Source organism: Exophiala spinifera, assembly GCF_000836115.1.
Source record: "Exophiala spinifera strain CBS 89968 unplaced genomic scaffold supercont1.4, whole genome shotgun sequence".
Taxonomy (NCBI): Eukaryota; Fungi; Ascomycota; class Eurotiomycetes; order Chaetothyriales; family Herpotrichiellaceae; genus Exophiala; species Exophiala spinifera.
This window is the reverse complement of record NW_015622516.1, coordinates 1,930,146-1,948,267: the sequence shown is the minus strand read 5'-3', so window position 1 is coordinate 1,948,267 and position 18,122 is coordinate 1,930,146. Positions and strand designations below refer to the sequence as shown.

At 51.7% G+C, this 18,122-nt stretch overlaps 7 protein-coding genes across 7 annotated transcripts; 4 read left to right on the top strand and 3 right to left on the bottom strand.

Annotated features, from left to right (window-relative positions):
- Positions 1–526: 526 nt before the first annotated feature.
- On the bottom strand, positions 527–2,873 carry PV08_05898 (uncharacterized protein; the record flags this gene model as incomplete). The annotated part of the gene is made up of 4 exons (XM_016380237.1): positions 527–798; positions 850–2,038; positions 2,106–2,378; positions 2,436–2,873. 4 exons carry the CDS (start codon positions 2,871–2,873, stop codon positions 527–529), a joined length of 2,172 nt encoding a protein of 723 aa, XP_016236064.1.
- A 296-nt stretch (positions 2,874–3,169) lies between these two features.
- Positions 3,170–4,015, top strand: PV08_05897 (uncharacterized protein; the record flags this gene model as incomplete). The annotated part of the gene is made up of 2 exons (XM_016380236.1): positions 3,170–3,715; positions 3,764–4,015. 2 exons carry the CDS (start codon positions 3,170–3,172, stop codon positions 4,013–4,015), a joined length of 798 nt encoding a protein of 265 aa, XP_016236063.1.
- Positions 4,016–4,341: 326 nt separating this feature from the next.
- On the top strand, positions 4,342–7,438 carry PV08_05896 (uncharacterized protein; the record flags this gene model as incomplete). Its single annotated transcript, XM_016380235.1, has 4 exons — positions 4,342–4,613; positions 4,674–5,216; positions 5,297–6,201; positions 6,252–7,438. The coding sequence occupies 4 exons, from the start codon at positions 4,342–4,344 to the stop codon at positions 7,436–7,438; spliced, it is 2,907 nt and encodes a 968-aa protein (XP_016236062.1).
- Positions 7,439–9,021: 1,583 nt separating this feature from the next.
- On the top strand, positions 9,022–10,488 carry PV08_05895 (uncharacterized protein; the record flags this gene model as incomplete). Its single annotated transcript, XM_016380234.1, has 5 exons — positions 9,022–9,277; positions 9,391–9,598; positions 9,678–10,088; positions 10,184–10,307; positions 10,372–10,488. The coding sequence occupies 5 exons, from the start codon at positions 9,022–9,024 to the stop codon at positions 10,486–10,488; spliced, it is 1,116 nt and encodes a 371-aa protein (XP_016236061.1).
- A 245-nt stretch (positions 10,489–10,733) lies between these two features.
- On the bottom strand, positions 10,734–12,182 carry PV08_05894 (uncharacterized protein; the record flags this gene model as incomplete). The annotated part of the gene is made up of 2 exons (XM_016380233.1): positions 10,734–11,811; positions 11,863–12,182. 2 exons carry the CDS (start codon positions 12,180–12,182, stop codon positions 10,734–10,736), a joined length of 1,398 nt encoding a protein of 465 aa, XP_016236060.1.
- A 1,325-nt stretch (positions 12,183–13,507) lies between these two features.
- PV08_05893 (uncharacterized protein) lies at positions 13,508–15,412 on the top strand (the record flags this gene model as incomplete). The annotated part of the gene is made up of 1 exon (XM_016380232.1): positions 13,508–15,412. One exon carries the CDS (start codon positions 13,508–13,510, stop codon positions 15,410–15,412), a length of 1,905 nt encoding a protein of 634 aa, XP_016236059.1.
- A 931-nt stretch (positions 15,413–16,343) lies between these two features.
- On the bottom strand, positions 16,344–18,038 carry PV08_05892 (uncharacterized protein; the record flags this gene model as incomplete). Its single annotated transcript, XM_016380231.1, has 1 exon — positions 16,344–18,038. The coding sequence occupies one exon, from the start codon at positions 18,036–18,038 to the stop codon at positions 16,344–16,346; it is 1,695 nt and encodes a 564-aa protein (XP_016236058.1).
- Between the last annotated feature and the right edge of the window lie 84 nt (positions 18,039–18,122).

The window sequence follows — 18,122 nt, the reverse complement described above, 5'->3', positions numbered from 1 at the left end:
CGTTATCGACCGCGTCGATGGACTAGATGCCGCTTTCCACAAGGAAAATGGTCTATGAAAGAGGGTGGTTTGGGAGAACAAAGTGACAAGAAGGTGAGCAGTGGGATCAGACACAGCTACCTACCAGATCATTTCACTTCACTGCATTTGGACTGAGTCACCCCGACGGGTCGCCCAAATTAGTCCATCGGGGACCGCCAGCTGCAGAGCCATTGCTCTTGATAAATACAAAATGCACCATGTGCTTCTTCTATCAGACTATAGTCTGTTCCTCCACCTTAAGAACACCTCTATGCTCACAGCGCAATATTGTTATTGTGGCCGAGTTTAGTTGCTCGGTATCAGACTCTAATATCATCTCTTGGAAGAATGCAATGTGGTATGTCTATGTAGAAAAGCAGACAGGTTATGAAAATCCTCTCTTCTTGGTTCCTCCTGAGACTTCGAAAGTATACTTCTGTCTGGCAAGGGGAAAGCGACGGCGTCGATTCTTCCCTATTCTCAATGATCAGAACCTTCCGTTGTGCTAGACCCAGAGGTCCAGGATCTTTGGTTCATCTTTGTGGCTATGGGTGAGAGGTGCCATGACACGGTCGTTGACGGCCTTCTTCCTGAGTTGTACCTCGATGGTTTCTTGGTCGATGGCACTATTTGTGGCTTCCAAGCGGATGTACTTGACTTGTTTCTGTTGTCCAAGACGATAGGCACGGAAGGTATACTGGAGTTCCATATTGATATTCCACCACGGCTCCATCTGGATGAGACAAGAGATAAATGGTAAGTTGATACCGAAGGCACCTAAGTATTACAGGTCAGGTAATTGTCTCGTTAGGTAGCACCTTGACTTACCAGCGCCAGCCGTTATCAGAAGTGGTACTTCTGGTGCGGCAACTTCCATCTTTCGTAGTGTCGCATGCCTCTTCTGTGGGGCCACAGTACCGTCGAAACGGACGGCGTCGATTTGCAAACGTTTCTTGAGGACCTCATCCATGATGTCCAGAATCTTGAGAGACACTGAGGCAATGGCGATCTTTTCGCCTGGATACTGTGCACGATACCAGAGGTATGTTGCAACACAAACTCTGACACGAGCAGAATTCTCCATAAGCCGGGAATCTTTCTGCACCAAGCCAAGCCAATAATCACGTTCTGTGTCCAGGATGTCTTCAGTAATCGTCTTGAGTCTGCCGAATGTAGGCCCTTGCTCTGAGGTCTCAGGAACTTGCACATTGGCTTTCTTTGGGATCTCAGCGAGAAGCAACGGGTGGGCGGCTGCACAGCGAGCCTTCGATGCCCAACCCATCGCCGATCGAGAATCGTCGCCGTCGTTTTTGAGTTGATCGGTTTGGTCGTCCCCCATCCGGGCGGTCTTGACGACCTCTTCTTTATACTTTTGCGTGTATGTTGCGACCAAGATTTGGTCAAAGGGATCTAGCTCGAAACAAACGGCAAAAGCTGTCAGACCATGCAATCTTGACATTCCTTCAGCATCCAAAGGCCGCGCAACCAGAATGGCTTGCAACATCCGTTGTAGGAGCCTTGTTTCTACCACTCCAGGATTACTGGGATTTGCATTTGCTCCACAAAAGGTCCGCATGAAGCGGGCATGACTTGTCCATGGATGCGCTTTGACGAAATCAAGATATCCGGAGAAGGCAGTCCACTTATTATGAGCTGCCGTGCCAGAAAGACACACGACACCTACTGTTGGCAGCTTGAGTATGGCTTGGTGACGTTTGCCAGAACGCTTGCTCACACAGTGAGCTTCATCCAGGACTGTTCTCTTCCAAGGCTGCTGAGTAACTTTCCATATCTTCGAGAATAAAGCCGAGGTCGGGCGCTTTGGGTAGTGTACCTTCTTAGTGGCATGTCTTGTTGCGTTGGCATATGCCTCGATACTGCCTTTAAATGCTTGGATTGGCCTTAGGGACGTTTCAAGAAATTCGTAAGAAACCACAATAATGTCAAAGCCTTGGGAGAGCAGCCAAGATGCCGATTTTCTCGGGTCGTGAAGCCAGTATGCCCTCAGTCCACCTTCCTGAGACGGTAGCGTGAGCAATCATGGCAAAACCGACCGCGTCGATGGCGAAATAATTGTAGCTTACCTCATCAAAATAGCGATGTATGTCGTTTACCCACTGCGCACATACACTAGCGGGTGCCACCACCAAGCTCATCCCCGGTTCGTCCTTACGTATCCACATTGCCAGGGTTGCGGTCAGTGTTTTTCCCATCCCCATGCGGTCGCCAAGCAAAAAGAACTTGAATACGCCTTCAAGGCAGTGGTCGATCTGCGCCGCTCCCTTGAGCTGGTGGTCAAAGGGATTGAAAAGAATGTTTGGGGGCTTTTGGAGAGGCTTGACATTATGCTGTGCCATCTGATTTTTGTTAGTTCAGACTGTACAATGTGACTCAACACAGTTGTAGCAACATACAATTTCTGCCACCCAAGACTTTCCTAGATACTCAGCGACATGATACGTCTCTCCATCTACCAAGATCTTTCGATCTGGTTCGATTCCCATTGGGATCTCATCTTCGTCTTGATAGAGATCTTCATCAAGGGACATGCTATCAGACAATAGATCCTCTTCATTATCATCACTCCTCCTGTCTTGAGTTCCAAAAGATGGTAGAGAGTCAAAACCGACGCTGTCGTCTCCGCGAGAGGTACTGGAACGAGCAAGCTCGTCTTCTTCATCTGGAGTGCCAAGAAGAAAAGTTCCGGGTTTAAGACCCTTAAGATATTCTTCTGAGAAGGCTTCAACGACGGCATGGTTGAGGATCTTTGGTGTGTTATTGTTAACTTCAACGTCTTTGATTCTGAGTACTGCTGCCTGAATCTCCTCAGGGAGATGCCTAGGCGGCGCCATACTGTGTGTTTGTGATGATGAGGATAGAGAGAATACAAGGAGGTTGTAGAAGTGATAAGTAAAAGGTTTCCGAAAATATAATGAGGACGACTATATACCTGGTATCACCCTAATCAATAACAGCCTAGACTTAGTTTTGCTTCACTTCTGCCTCACTCCACGATGACCTAGACTTGGATGTGCAACATTTTCCCTCCTCAACTTCGCTTCTCCTCTGTCCTTCTCATCTACAACTCTCTCTACCCTCATCCAGCTGCCCTAGTCAGACCTATAACCATCGATATCATTGCGTCAATATGGCTTCTCGATGCGTTGAGGATGTTCAATCTCAGGACCACGACTCCACCGAATCGACGGCGTCGGCTGAGGACAATCCCGCGGAATCATCAGGCTCAGATGGCCATGACCATGAGTGTGAAATGGAAGAGTTTGATCAGGAAATCGCAGAATCCAACAAAGAACTAGCAGAGATACAGAAAGAGAAGGAAGAACGCATAAATGAGGACCGCAAGTCGGCATCCCGAAGCTGGATCAACTCGTTTCGCTCATTCCGAGAGCAGGGCAAAGCGGTCGACTCAGATAAGGCAAAAGAAGTCCTTGATGACCAACATGACGATCCTTCGCCAAAAGACGACGAGACTCTTCGAGATGAATTCAACCCAGTCTCCGAGGATGATGAAGAGATAGGCTCAGATGAGGCAGAAGAAGTCCTCGATGACCAACACAACGATCCTTCGCCAATAGACGACGAGACACTTCTAGATAAAGTCAAATCAGACTTCCAATTCGAAGAGACTCGACAACGCTTCAACCAACGGTTGGAGGCCATTTGCAGAAAGGCTGTAAGTATTCGACGCTGTCGATTTCATGCCAGAGCTGATCATAAATAGGAAGGAATGCAGCGAGAACGCGATAACTTGGAAGCTCTTGGCATACCTGCGCTGGACGAAGAGATTGATGATGTCGACGACGACGACGAAGAGATGTACGAGTATATACCCTGTAAGCGGGGTACGTTTCGGGAGTCCGGTGAGCCTCTCACCGAAGAAGAAATCAAGGCTACGGAAGCAGAGCAAAGTTCTTGTGGCTGTCCAGTATGCGCTGTTGAGCGAGAGACGGAGGAAGACAGTGGAGATGCCTGAAGAACCTAGATATCGCCATAGGCCAAGAAGAAGAATATCTGGAACAAGAATTACTTTCACAATATGCCCTTGAACAGTAATGACACATTCCATGTGGCCCTGATGGAACACTTGCTGCACTGTATAGAAACAAGATTCGTGACATTACTTATTGCTTGCGTTGCACCTGCCTTTAGAAGGATAAACTACTGCCTAACTTGCCTGCGCCACTTCCTTATACTGCTTGTTCCTCTCTAAACCTCTTCCCTCTTCCTGTTAACCCCATCATCTGCCACGACGGATTCAGCTTACTCTAACAGTCTCTTCTGTCTAGTCAATCCTCAGACATGGCACATGAGGACGTGAGCCTCGAGCTCCACTCCTCTGAGTTTGAGGACTCGGAGGCAGAAGGGAACTCGAGCACCAATCCCTACGCACGGTTTGAGAATGCTGGTAGGAGAACTCGAGAAGAAATCCTTCTACACCAGGCAACCGACCGCGTCGATTCGAAGAAGGCAGTTCGAAAGCAGTCTTACCTCCATGGCGCTCCCAGTTCAGCCTATCAACAATCCTACATCAAGACCAATGTCGATGCGTTCATGAACACCATCAATCATGAGTAAGCTTAGCCGAAGCCCCTATGGTTGTTGACAAGACAGCTAATTTGTTTTCTGGATAGCCCCAAGACATGCCTCTCCGGTGAAAATATTCAACGATTCATCGTCACCTTGGTCAAAAGGCTCAAGCCTTGTCACAAGACGAAGCCCGTGGTCAGCATTGAAACAATCAAGGACTACTGGTATCAGCTTATCTGCTACCTACGCTTTCAATACAAAGACATAAGCACTCACTATGGAACTCACGAAGTATCTAGAATCAACGCATATCTCAGTCAGCAAGTCTCAGCAGGGAATTTGACCAAAGGCCAATGGGTTTCCAAGCAATGGGCTGGTTTCAATCTCGTGCAGAGAATGACCCGAGACTACTTCCGATCAGCTTTTCAAAACGGGGTTCACAACTGGGACGTTACAATTCAACGTGTGCTTGGTATCATGCTACAAGTCGCCTGCAGTGCTCGTCCAGGTGATGTGGCAAGAACATATCTTTATCAAGGCGATCAATATGTCAAATGGAAAGACATCGAGTTGAGGCTTGACAAGGATGCGTCCAGCATCCAACAACTCCGTGCCAAGGTCACATTGAGATTCACGAAAGGGTTGAAGTAAGTTCTCGGCACGCCCTGCTGATAGAAATCGACGTCGTCGAAATCTTCCAGAATGGCTGACTCTGACTTTTTCGTAGGGACACGACCAACGTAGATGAGATCAAGTGGTTCGACCCACTAGACGATCCCTCTCAAAGCACAAGTTGCACTGTCAAGCTTCTGATCATCCATGCTCTGCGTCAGGGTAATACGTATGGTCGTACCCTTGCGGAGGTCCTGAAACATACATCGGGCCAGAGGGGTCGACTGGTGCAATGGCGATTCCCGGACCGTCCCGTTCTTTGCAAGATCAAGAGAGCCCACCTCCTTGACTATGACCATCCAGCCGGAACGTCGCAGGCTCGTGATACCATGGGTGTCATGTCATGCATCACAGGTCTCCTGAAGCCCATCACACCGCAGGCACTCCGTCGTGGATCGGCACGCGATATTGCTCACTTGAACAAACCTCTTAAAGGTACGGCCAGTAAAGCTGTGGCTTCTGGATTGGGTCATAAGCGTAAGAGTCTCAACACTGGTGTGACTGAAGGCTACGTGGGTCCCGCCCAAGAGCAGACTTTCAATGCCAGAGCAAAAGCGCCTTTCCAGGACCGCTTGGCTCCCGAGTGGCGAGAGGCAGAAGCTGATGAGCGTCTGCCACCTATCCGGCGTCCAACCTTTGCAAATCGTGAGATAGATGCCTTGGCAGCAGAAAAAGGAATCGACGCTGTCGGATCTGCTCGCCGCTCCTTGATCAAGGAACTCCGCCTCAAGGATCAGGCACAGCGTGCTCCTCTTCCGAAACGGAATCTCGCCCAAGACAATCATGCAACCAAAAAGCGTAAGACCAGCTCGACCGCGGTACCCGACGATGCTACGACTGGCACCTCTACTGCATCAGGCGGCTCCAACAACCCTCGCCTGCCGCTGAGAGGGCTCACTGATTCCGAGATTAATGTGCAGGCCCCTAAACACACAGTACCTCGACAGCTGATTGATCCTGGTAGGTTGATTGTTACACAGTCGCGCGGAATGATGGCTGATTGAGAGCAGAACTCCTTGCGCCCTCTGCTACCGCAGTCCTCAGTACTCAACAAGCATTGGACGAGAGCGTTCCGGAACGACGCATTTCCGACATGGCTCTCGAAGATATGGAGCAGCTCTCAGTTGACACCTCGAGCGTCAACATAGTTCAGCAATTCATTACGCCTGCCGCTGCCGGACCCTCTGACTCTGAAAACGATTCTATAAATCCCGAGGAGGCCCAGGCTTTGGAGCATGATCTATTAATGGCGTCCATCGGCTCCTTGATGACAGAAGAAGCCTTCAACACGCCGTGGGAGCTCGCAGGTGATGCCTTTGTTGACCATTTTGCCGCCATCAACGAGTTCAGAATCATTGGCAAGTGGGATCACAATGATGCTGAGGAGATTGCAAAGCACGTTCCTACCGGAGGGAGCAGAAACGACCCGGTCGCTTTTCTACACCACTGCAACAAAGGGTGTGGCTATGCTAGATGGGATCCCTACGTTGTTCAGAAGCATCAAGCCACTTGCACCGGCCCCGATGGTCATGACGTCGAGCAAGACACAGTACACGAGGAACACCGCTGTTCAGAGGAAGGCTGCGGCAAAGTTTTCAAAAACCGAAAGGCTCTGCTCAATCACAAGTACCAGACGCATGAATGGAAACCGCGCAAATGTCAATCAGGCTGTGATCCAGACACATCACCAGTGTATCAAACCTATTATGAGTACTGCAAACATCAAAGAACGGAGCACGACGGTCTGCCCCAACCTCAGCAATGTCCACTCATTCAAGATTGTGGTTTGGAGTTGGTATTCGAGCGGTGCAACCTACTAAGTATTCATTTGAAGTACAAACATCAACTCAACGCACTCGAGGTACAACAATACCTTCCGGAGCGCAAGGTCAATGTAGGGTGGTCTAAAAAGCGTGATGTCAAAAAGACGGAGCCACGTCAATGTCCCAAGTCTGGCTGCAAGCTTGAGGCTCCTTTCACACAACTATCCAGCCTCCGAGACCATCTGAAGACTGCTCACGGAATGCCAGACGAAGAGGCCGTTATCCTGGCAGAGGAAACCCTCAACAAAAAAATGCGAAAACGAAAACCACCTACAGCTGTCAATTGCCCAGAAATGGACTGCAAATCGACGGCGTCGTTTACCCAGGTTGCCAAGTTACGTAAGCACTTTGCCATGGTGCATAAGCTTTCATAGGATGAAGCCACCGCCAAAGCTGAGGCAGCCCTCGGGAAGGCTTTGGGCAAACGTACGAAGCGGGTATCCGATGAGAGCGGAGGGTCTTCAGATAAGGATAAAGAATGAGGCGTGGGACACTTCATGCAGGAAGGTGAAGCCAACTTCGGATTACAGTGGGCACGACATAAACAGTACGCAGAAAGCAATCAGTATGGGGTAGTATATCAGCTCAATACAAGCATAAATCTCGGGATCGAGAGTCAAAAGTATGACTAGATAGTCGTATATACGAAACACCAATATTATCAGGACGTGAAGCATGAATTTGCCGATAATGTAGTTTGGAGTGCGCTGGCAAGACAGAATTGTTAAAAGAGAGCTAGCTAGAGCGGCGGAATAGACTAATAGTTCCACAACCCAATCTAGAATGTATGAAAACCACACTGAGATGTTCGCAGCCATTTTAGTGTTCTGAACGACAATGCAGAGGTTCCGTCCTCTCTCCGTGCACCTACAGATAGGCCTAGAGACGTAGTCGGATTTTTGAGAAACAAGAAATGAGAAACAAGAAATGGGAAACCGTAGTCGCAAGCTGAGACTCATCAGGTGAAAATCGGCCGTAGCTCCCAAAATGGGAAGGAGGTCACATCATCGGTGGGTATTGGGGATCGGTATGTACTGTGGGTCGAGGGTGAAAGAATGTCGAGCCAGGGAACAGTTTGACAGGCAGCCAGGCTTTCTATCCCGAATGTGCGACTACGGAGCAGGGGTTGTTTTCTGGACCAGAAGTCCCATAGAACGTGTTACACGTCACCACAGAGGCTGAGCGGGCATATCGTGACCCGTACTATGGGACTGGGTCTTCATACCTAGTCGAGCCTGTGCGACCCTTCTCGCTGGCACATGAGACAGGTCTTCCCGTTCCTTGGATCAATGTAGAAAAAGCCGTCAGCATGAAGGCGACTGTTGTATCTGAGCATGCTTTCGTCATGGTGCATGCGAATGACCCTCCATCGAGCGCCTTCGACCGAGAATCCCGTTGCCTCGTTACGGTGTAGAGTCCTCTCCGTCAACCCATCGACACACCCCACCCTTTAGATCTTGAAAACAACGCTAGAGGCGACGAGGCTTGCTTTCAGTGACCAACAGTTCCCATGCCATTGGTTGGACTGGGACGCGCATACGACCATATTCGGCCGAGCATCAACATCCGCCACCCGCCCGGTACCAATCACGCTCCATAACATTATATATCGCTTCGCAAGATGCTCGTTATCCTCGCTGACCGGGTTTTCAGATGGCCATGGTGTTTGGTTGACGCGGGCGCGAAAACAGTTTGCCAAAGCATTGGTTGAGACAAAGGAGGGTTTCTGTCTGGGGACTTCAGGTGACTGTAGACATGTTACCGCCACGGCGTCGACGACAGCTAGCCTACCTTCTGGTGCTGTTGGTTGGGTGTTCGTCTCTGTGGTATTTGGCGGGTGACTTTTTGATGAGCTCCGGGGACCTTCTCCTTCGAACCGCACACATACGTACGAGTCCTCTATACTCCTCTCTTGGATCTTCTTTTTCTGACATGAGCCATTTGCTCCTCTGCAGCGATGGGCGAGCCGTTCACCATGACAGCATTATTACGGGCAGACGACGTCGGCAACCGTAAGCCATCGCGCAATGACTCGGCGTTCATCGCCCTGGTTCGAAATGAAGAGTTGGGCGGGATCGTCTACTCGATGCGTCAGGTCGAGCAAAGCTTTAACTCGAAATTCCAATACCCCTGGATTTTCTTCAATAACGATCCGTTCACCGATGAGTTCAAACGCCGCACGGCCTCGGAGACCCAAGCCGCATGCTTTTATGGTGAGTGATTCCACCATGTCATTTTGTGTGGCCGGTCGTATCGTGAAATCTTGGGAAGGTATCGCCTCGGTCCATGGCAGCTGATGCTCATTCCTTGTGATAAAACACAACAGAGCAGATCCCCAAGGAGCATTGGGATGTCCCGGACTCGGTCGATAGGGACACGATGGCCCGGCGGATGGCCGAGATGCTTTCTCAGGGGGTCAAACATGCGTCAGACTTGAGTTACCACCAAATGTGTCGGTGGTATTCAGGCTTTTTCTACAAACACCCGGCACTCGACAACATTCGGTATTACTGGCGCGTGGAACCGTGGATACAGTACGTTCTCCACGGGTGGACGAAGGGCCCCTCTGGCAGACTCCCTCGGTTCGTCGGTGCTGATGGCCTCTCGAAATAGGTTCTTCTGCGCCGTCGAGTACGACGTGTTTCAATACATGTCGGATAACAACAAGGTGTACGGATTTACGATCAATATATACGACGACCCCCTGACCCTGCCATCATTATGGCCGCAGACGCTCGACTTCATCGCCAAAAACCCTCAACATCTCAGCCATCAAATGGCTTGGGGTTGGCTCACCGACAGCACGGGGCGACCAGAACACAATGCCCGGGCCAACGGGTATAGTACGTGCCATTTCTGGAGCAATTTCGAAATTGGCGACCTCGAATTCTGGCGACACCCTGCCTACGAGTCTTACTTCCAAGCTTTGGATCGCACGAACGGGTTTTTCTACGAACGATGGGGAGACGCACCGGTCCACAGCATCGCGCTGGGGCTCTTCGCGAACGTGTCGAGTATACACTGGTTGGAAGCCCCCCCCCCTTCCCCCCCCGGGTGGTGGAAGCCCTGCTTGTATGTTTGTGCTGCTCGCTGACGCTTTGCGTATTGTACTACGATAGGTTTCGAGATATCGGCTACCGTCATACCGTCTACACCAACTGTCCCGCTTCGGATCGATGTCAGGGCTGCCAGGCCAACAAGTTTGCGCCCGTGGCGTTTTGGCTCAACGGGGAAGATTGCCGTGTAAATTGGCTACGACAAGTGTGCCGGGACAATGCTTCGGAACATAGCCATCTCTGTCCAACAGGTTTGTATCAGCGGTCTCACGCTTCAGGAAAACCATTTTCTGACGCCTCCCGGTGGCACTATGATTGATTACCTGAGGTCATCTTGGCCATGTTCAGAATCGGTCTCAGATCCGTAACTCACATCTTCGCTAATTCTCCAGGGTACACAGCTCTGAGGAGAGTTTTGCGATGGCACACCCATTGAGTGATGTCCAAGAGCGGTTCGTGAGAATTCGACGAGCAATCTGCTTCTACGTCGTTCGCAATAACTAAGTCCGCCTCGTAACGCTTTGGTACACCTCAAACTACCTAGGTATATATAATTTACTTTTTATTTTCTTCTCCTCCTCCTCATCCTCCTCCTCCTTCTTCTTCTTCTTCTTCATTGCCACCATTTTCTTCCCCATCCGCCCTTCCTGGGACCCCAATTATCCCTCGTGACAGCAGCGACATCATCCACACTCAAATAATCTACACCTTCACGGACAAGAACGCGCCAGATGTAATTGCGCAAGCCGACGGGCCAGGGTGGGATGCCCCAGTACCGCACTTTTAGGCCGCGGCTGTGAGCGGCGCGAATCTGTCTCCGCAGGAGATCGAGTTGAGCCTGTGACAGGGTCGAGTGCCAGGGATAGCCGATTGACCGGGCGAAGGAGACGGATGCGTAGTAGGAGTTGGCGGGGGAATAAACAGCCGCATTCTGTGGATAGGAAGGCGCGTCGATGAGGGAAGGGTCATCTGCGTCGGCGGCATAGTGGGCTAAGGACGCGGCCGAAGATCCTCTGATACCCGTCAACGAGGCAAGAACATCGAGTGGAGCATCGTAGAAAACATCCCGGGCGGTTGAGCTTTGCACAATGCGATGGAAAGGGGCCATTCCGGAGGCGACGATGGTCAAAGGGCCTTGAACGACCGCAGTGCCGTTGAAGTGAGTCAGGTATTTGTGGTCCCGGAAGTAAGTTAGGTGGGATTCCAAGCGGCGCCAGATGCGATCCGGGTCGTTTTTGAAATCGATCAGTAAAACAAGACTTTGCATCGGACGTGTGGCGAAGACACCGTTGCGTGTTGTCTCACCCAGCGGGCCGAGAAAGTTGGGGAGCTGGTTTTGCCGATCGAGAATCTCAGTCAAAGGATCGAGGTAAAGGTTCTTTAGGGTCCGATTTTGGCGGATCCCCGATACGGTGTGCGCCACATAGAGCTGGTCGTCGAAGTACCAGACGTCAGCTTCGACTCCTGTACAGCCTGCGCGGAGGGCTTGGTGGAGGGGTTCTCGACGCCAGTAGTCATTGTGGGAATGGCACATCAGAGGTTGAACGTCTGCGGTGAGATCCTCTGACCATGCCCCGGTGCTTCCAGGTGTGATCAAGACTTCCCTGGAGGGCATGGGAATCAGGTCAAAGTCATCCGGAAAGAGAGCGCTGAGGATGCCCAGGACATAGGCGACGCAGTGCAATATTCCTCTGAGGAAGGTTAGTGAAGGTTGAGGTTAATGAGCATCTGTATACACCCACAGAAGCATGAAGCATAGTCTCAGAAGATTCACTACCTTTGTCAAGAGTCGTGGAGCAGGTCGCTTATGTCTTCTCAATGAGAACCGGGACTGCCACGAACCCGGCTGCTCAAGATTCCTCCTTGAGGATGGAAACGTTGGGATCTTCAAGGACAGAGACGGCCGTTGAGGACGACTCTGACTCGGACCGGCATTATTGGAGCTGCGTGTACTCGATACATAGGCATGTACAGACTCTCCCAGCTCAATGTCGTCGCCCATGCCAGATTTATACTCATCAATCGTGCGCCCGGGGTCCTGCAAAGGTCTGCTGTATCTCATGGACAGCATACCAGTTGGACAAGGTCGAAGGTTGACACCGGATAGACCAAAATTTGGAGAACGTCTGCCTGATGTGGACTTTGGTAGTAGCCAGCTCGAGCCATAGTGTCCAGGTATTAATTACCTATGTAGGTATTGACTACGGTTAGTGGGGTTGAGAAGGCTTGCAATGCCACCCCTACAATACGGGACGCATCCAATCAAATATAATTGGTGACAGGCGGGCCGCGTGTCGTTTTCGTCAGCCATCAACAGCAATCGTACTAGGTCAAGAGTACCAGGATAGTCAAACGAGTGAAGTAAAGCAGTGAGCAACAAGGGAGGTATTTCAGGAGGAAGTGTCCAGGCAAGTCGTGGGCGTGGTTCATGTTTCCTCCTCCTCCACATGAGGGCCCCCGCATCTTGCAGCAGGCCATACTTGACAACCTTTGAAGAAAACGTCCACAAACGTCCACACTGCTTTGACTCCCTCAAGCAAAAGTCCAAGACCAACCCGTACTGGCTCATCTTGGTCCTCTCCCTCGGTCTGTTTTCGAAATGGTCCGGGAACGGCTTGGTCTCTTACTATTCTGCCGACATTTATACATCCATTGGCAGCCTACAGGCCGGTACGTACGAGGGTTCTCCCGGCGCCCGTAAGGGAGCAAATACCGTGGTCGGGAGGGTACTGGGTTCAAGGATGAAAGTAAATCCGTCAGCCGAAGCCTACAGCTTTAGTTACCTTGGCACCTAGTAAGTACCTTAGGCGCTTAGCCCACCGTACTATACGGGGGAGTAGTTGGGACTCCGGACAAGGTTGTTCCGTCCCGTTGGTGCCCGTCTTTTTTCGCAGAAAGTGGGAAGGCACAGTTCATTATTATGGTCTCGGTCGCCGTGAGCTGCGAAATGAGATTGTGAGGAAAGTTTTGCACGCTCCAATTTCGCTTCCACCCACGGAATCCATATCCATGTAACAATAACAACAACACCTCGACTGTCCGTGTGCATTCTTCAACTCGTCTTGGTCTCAGGCCTCGTCTGCCCAAGAACTCGTTTGCGTGAAGTGAAGCTTGATCACCACCATCATCATCTGCCGGTCTCGATCAGACAACAACGTCACACCACCACCAACCACCATCGCTAAAGTCCTTGTGCATGTGCCTTTCCTGATCACGGCGAACACCGGTTCACGCACACCCTCTGTACCGCGACTATCTTCAGATATCATCGGGTGTTTTTGGCCATCTCCCCGAGAAGCTTTTCCTGAGCCATGGTCAAGCAGTGTGCCTGCTCCCTGCGATAACCCTCACACGACAACATCCCTCCAGAGGGCCAACATTTCAACAATGGCCTTCAACTTCAACTGGTCGCCCTTATCTACCGACGCCGGCTTCCTGCCTCGGGCCCAGGAACTCCTCACGAATGCCCTGAACCGAGCCGATCCTAAACCTGCCATCATCGTCGACGATATCGTGGTGAATGAGTTGAATCTGGGAGATGTACCGCCGGAGCTGGAAATTCTGGAGATCGGGGACCTGGCCGAGGATAGGTTTCGAGGCACCTTTAAGATGATGTACAAGGGAAACGCATACCTCACGCTCAAGACCAAGGTGCAGGCCAATCCGTTAAACACTTATCTACGCACACGATCCGCGTTTGCTTCACCACAGCCGTTGGCTGCGGATACTGGCCTCACCATCCCCCTACAGATCACGCTTTCAGAGTTTCGCTTAACGGGCTTCATCATCTTGGTCTTTTCGCGACAGAAGGGCTTGACTCTGGTCTTTCGAAATGACCCTCTCGAATCCCTTCGCGTCTCGTCTACTTTCGACTCGATCCCATTCGTGGCCAACTTTCTGCAAAAGGAAATCGAAACGCAACTGCGTGGTCTGCTCATGGATGAATTACCCGCCATCATTCATAGGCTATCATTGCGATTGTGGGTACCAGAGCAGCAAGCCCAAGAGGAACGGGAACTGGGTACGTTGCAGCCAACCAAAGATGAGGTTGTGGTCGACCCTCTCGCCAGCCCTCCTCAAGACCCTGTCGATAGTACCGGTGCAGTCTTGACTCCCGCTGAAATCGCATCTCTGTCGCTCGATTCATCTGTCGAGACCCAATCGTTGTTCTCGAGGAAGAACCTAATCAGACTTGCAACATTGACCGATTCACACCGGACTCTGTCTCTGTTCACTCCTTCAATCCGAGACGCGGTGTTCAGAGCCTGGACTGGCCCTTTGGAACGTGGCGAAATGTCGCCGTCCCATCCTCATACGAGATCTCCTACGCCCGCGTTGTCGAGATCGCATTCGTATGCTGGAAGTCTGAGTACTGCAACCACCTACACGTTCGACAGCACTCATACACGACCGACCCTGCAGACTATGAATTCTGCGAGTCATGGATTAGGTATGGGCGGCGGACGACATGGACAGGGACATCGCCGCAGAAGGAAGAAGCGAGTGGTCGATTTGCGCGCCCACCCAGAGACGGGAGAGCCCGAGAGCGTTACGGAGTCTGGCAGCTCAAACATCGACACGGAAAGTGTTTCTGAAAGTACCTCAGCCACAGCACCTTCGGTGTTTTCTGCACCAGCCGCTACCACCTCATTTGACTCTCCACGGGGCTTGGGTATCATTACACCGCCGACGAGCCCAGTCGTTGCGAGAAAACCTGGCCTGCCACAAAGTCTACATCATCGGAGCAACAACAGTGGAACGCGGAGCGTCAGTGAAGGCATCCCAGGGCTTTCTGTGGCTGCACAAATTGACGAACGTCGACTAGGCGTGGAAGCTACGCCAAAATCGTCAGATCCCAACGCAACAATCCGTGTGCGTAACAATAGGAGGATTATTCCCACCATAGCAACAACGAGCAATGTTGACGACGACGAAACTCCACGAGCATCGTTGTATATTCCTCCACCTCAAAAGGAAGGCCAAGTCCCACCTCCACTTTCGTTCCAACAAAGTACAACGGCGTCTCCTGCCATCCCCGCAGGCCCCTCTACTGAGAAATCCGGCCTTCAGGAAGCCGGATCGGGGTCGGGGCCTTCTCTGACACCACTCCCTAATTTCCTTCAATTCGTGGCCGACCCAAGCAACGCAGGCAGTATCGCCGAGCGAGCGTGGATGATGAAAATGGCCGCGGAATTGGCTCGAAGATACGAAGATGAGAGACTCAAGGGCAGTTTTGGCCCAATGTCTCCCAGGGAGGAGGAAAGACTGCCGCCTCCTGCCTATGCGAGATGATTTTCTTTCCTCGCCATCTCGTTGTCCTTTGAAGATGTCTTTTGGTGCTGAGAGGGATTGAATGTGGTACCGGATCCCTACTTGATGTCTCAAAAAGTCTTTGTTTTTCGTTTCTCCTCATGGGTGATGATGATACGATATGAATGGTAATGTCTTTGTTTTTATATTGATAGTTGTAACAAAGAAGCAAGAAGCAAGAAGCAAGAAGCATTGGTGGAACTGTTTCTGGCTTTTTTCGGATGTATATGTCTGTGTCTGTGTGTGGCTGGTTTTTTTCAAGTTCCCTTCTTCCGGCTCACTCTCACTTCTCGTGGGTGTGCATGGTGACGATGTCAGGTGTATGGAATGTGTTCCGTTGTGGTATCATGGTTATTCTACTTACCTCCATCCATACATACATAGCAGGCGATGAAGTTGTTTAATGTCTCGAAACCCAAGCCTTCTCCTACTTGGAAGACGTAGCATGGCAAAGACTCACACATACTATATATACTGTGCAGTGTGTTCTTTGGCTGTGGGATTCTCATGTCACTACACACTTCGCGACGTATCATATCATGTCATATCATTGTATTGCTGTCTCAAAAACTGTTGAAGCTCTCTCTGTCATTCATTGTGTTGTTGCTGTTGGTATCAGTCGGACCACCAGTCCACTCGTCTCGCACTCACACAATCAAGACACCTCGCTCTCTCTCTCGCTCTCTCCAATTGACCCGTTCCCCTTTTCGGTTTATGCTTCTGCGCTCCAGGCGCTTCATGCGCGCACACACACACCCACAGTCCAGTCTGCCTAATGCGACGGAAATTATCGTCATCCTTGCACAGAACCCCAATCCCAATTCCAGTCCCGACTTGCCAACTCCCCTTTCCAACCTCTTTGCTCTCCTTTATCGTGTCACCTCCCTCCCTTCCTACTCACGTACACACCCATTTACTCCTCCTCACTAACTTCCTCCTCTTCCTCCTCCTCCTCCTCCTCCTCTTGCCAAAGCCCCTTCTTCACGGTGCCTCCCAGCTTCTCACTGGCGACGCGCTTGTTCTTCTTCCTAGGCGACGTCGACTCGTCGAGTTGCTCTTGCCCTTGCTGGCTTTGTTGAGCTCGGAGCGCGTCGTGAAAGCTAGCTACCACCTCGGCCCTGCTCTCTGCGGCGTGGACCTCGGCCTGCTTCCAGCACAGGCGCTGTTCGTTCTCGGCGGCGGCCTTTTTCTGCCTCTCGACGTCGACGTCGTTGGTTTGTTTCCACACGTCGACCTCCGTCTCCAACTCGTCGACCTTGCCCACGAGGCCGGCGTTGGCGGTCCTCAACCGACCGATCTCACGCTCCATGTCCTCGTTGGCCGCCTTGAGCCCCTTGACCTCTTTGCTCAAGGTGGCCTTGTCGGTCGCAAGGCCGCGGATCGTCTTCAACATCCCGGCTCGGTCCCGGTCTGCTGAGGCACGGCCACCACCAGCACCACCAGGAGAGGGAGAACCCATTCTACCTGGTGTCGATGCTGGCGAGGGGGACCTCGCGTCTCTCAGCCATGAAGGAACAGGCGATGGCAAGGGCGATGGCGTCGGCGGCGTCGTTTGCATTCGGTCCTCTGCTTCTTGCACGCCGTCGCCTCCACCTCCCCCCACGGACCGAGCTCGGACTTGACGCAGCTCATCCTTCAATTTGTGGATCTGCTCTTTGGCCTGCGCTTCCATCCATCGCTTGCCGGCCTCGACATCGCCGAGCTTCTTGACCATCTCATCGTGTCTCGTTCTGTAATGTTCCTCTCCGAGGACGGCCTTTTCGTACTTCTTCGCCTTCGAACGGGCTTCTTCGTACTTGGCCTCGATGCCCTCGAGACCGCCGACCTTTTGCTCGAGTTGCTGCACCTCCTTGTGCGCGTTGTCGTACATGGTCAAGTATCTACTGTGTTCGTTCTTGAAGTGCGCCAGCTCCCGCTTGATGGCCGTCACTTCGCTCGTCTTGTATACCTCGAACTTTTGCTTGACGTGTTTCAGCTCCTGCTCCAAGGCTTTAGTCTTTGCTTCGGCATTCTCAAAGGCAGTCTTGTATGCTGCTGCTGCTGCTGCTGCCGCTGCGCTATTCCGGGACCCCTGGTCGTTCGCCTGCACCTGCGCCTGCGAAATCGACTCTTTGAGGGCGTCGTTCTCCTGCGTCAATACTCGAACCACCTCCGTCGCCTCGTTTTGTAGGTTCGCAGCATGTGCCAATGCCGCGTCGCGTTCTCCAGCGGCCGCCTGGCGTGCTTGGTCGCACCGCCCCAGCGTTTCTTTTGTTTTTTCGTATGCCTGGTTCAGCTCGCCGAACCATTGTTTCCAATTCTGCAGCTCGGCCACCATGGCAGTGGCGGCAGATTGATCTTCTTCGGCAACTTGGACGAGATCCGTTTGCGTCCCAGTCTCACTCCGCTGGTACTCGCCCTTTTGCTCGTTGGTTGCAGTAGCGCTTGTTGTTGCAGTCTCCAACAATCGAGCTTGCCACTCTTGCTTCTCGCGCAAGAGGTCGTCGCGCTCATTCTTGATCTCGCCGGCCTTGTGCTCGACGGACGCCTTTTGACCTTTCAAGGCCCGCACCTCGTCTCGCAGTCTGTCGATCTCCGCCTCCAACTTGCGTCGGGCGGGGATCGTCATTCGGATCTCCCGCGGCTGCTCCTCCTTGTTGTTGGCGGAAGCAGCCTTTGTGGTCTCGAGTGCGTTTTTCAAGATCGCAACTCA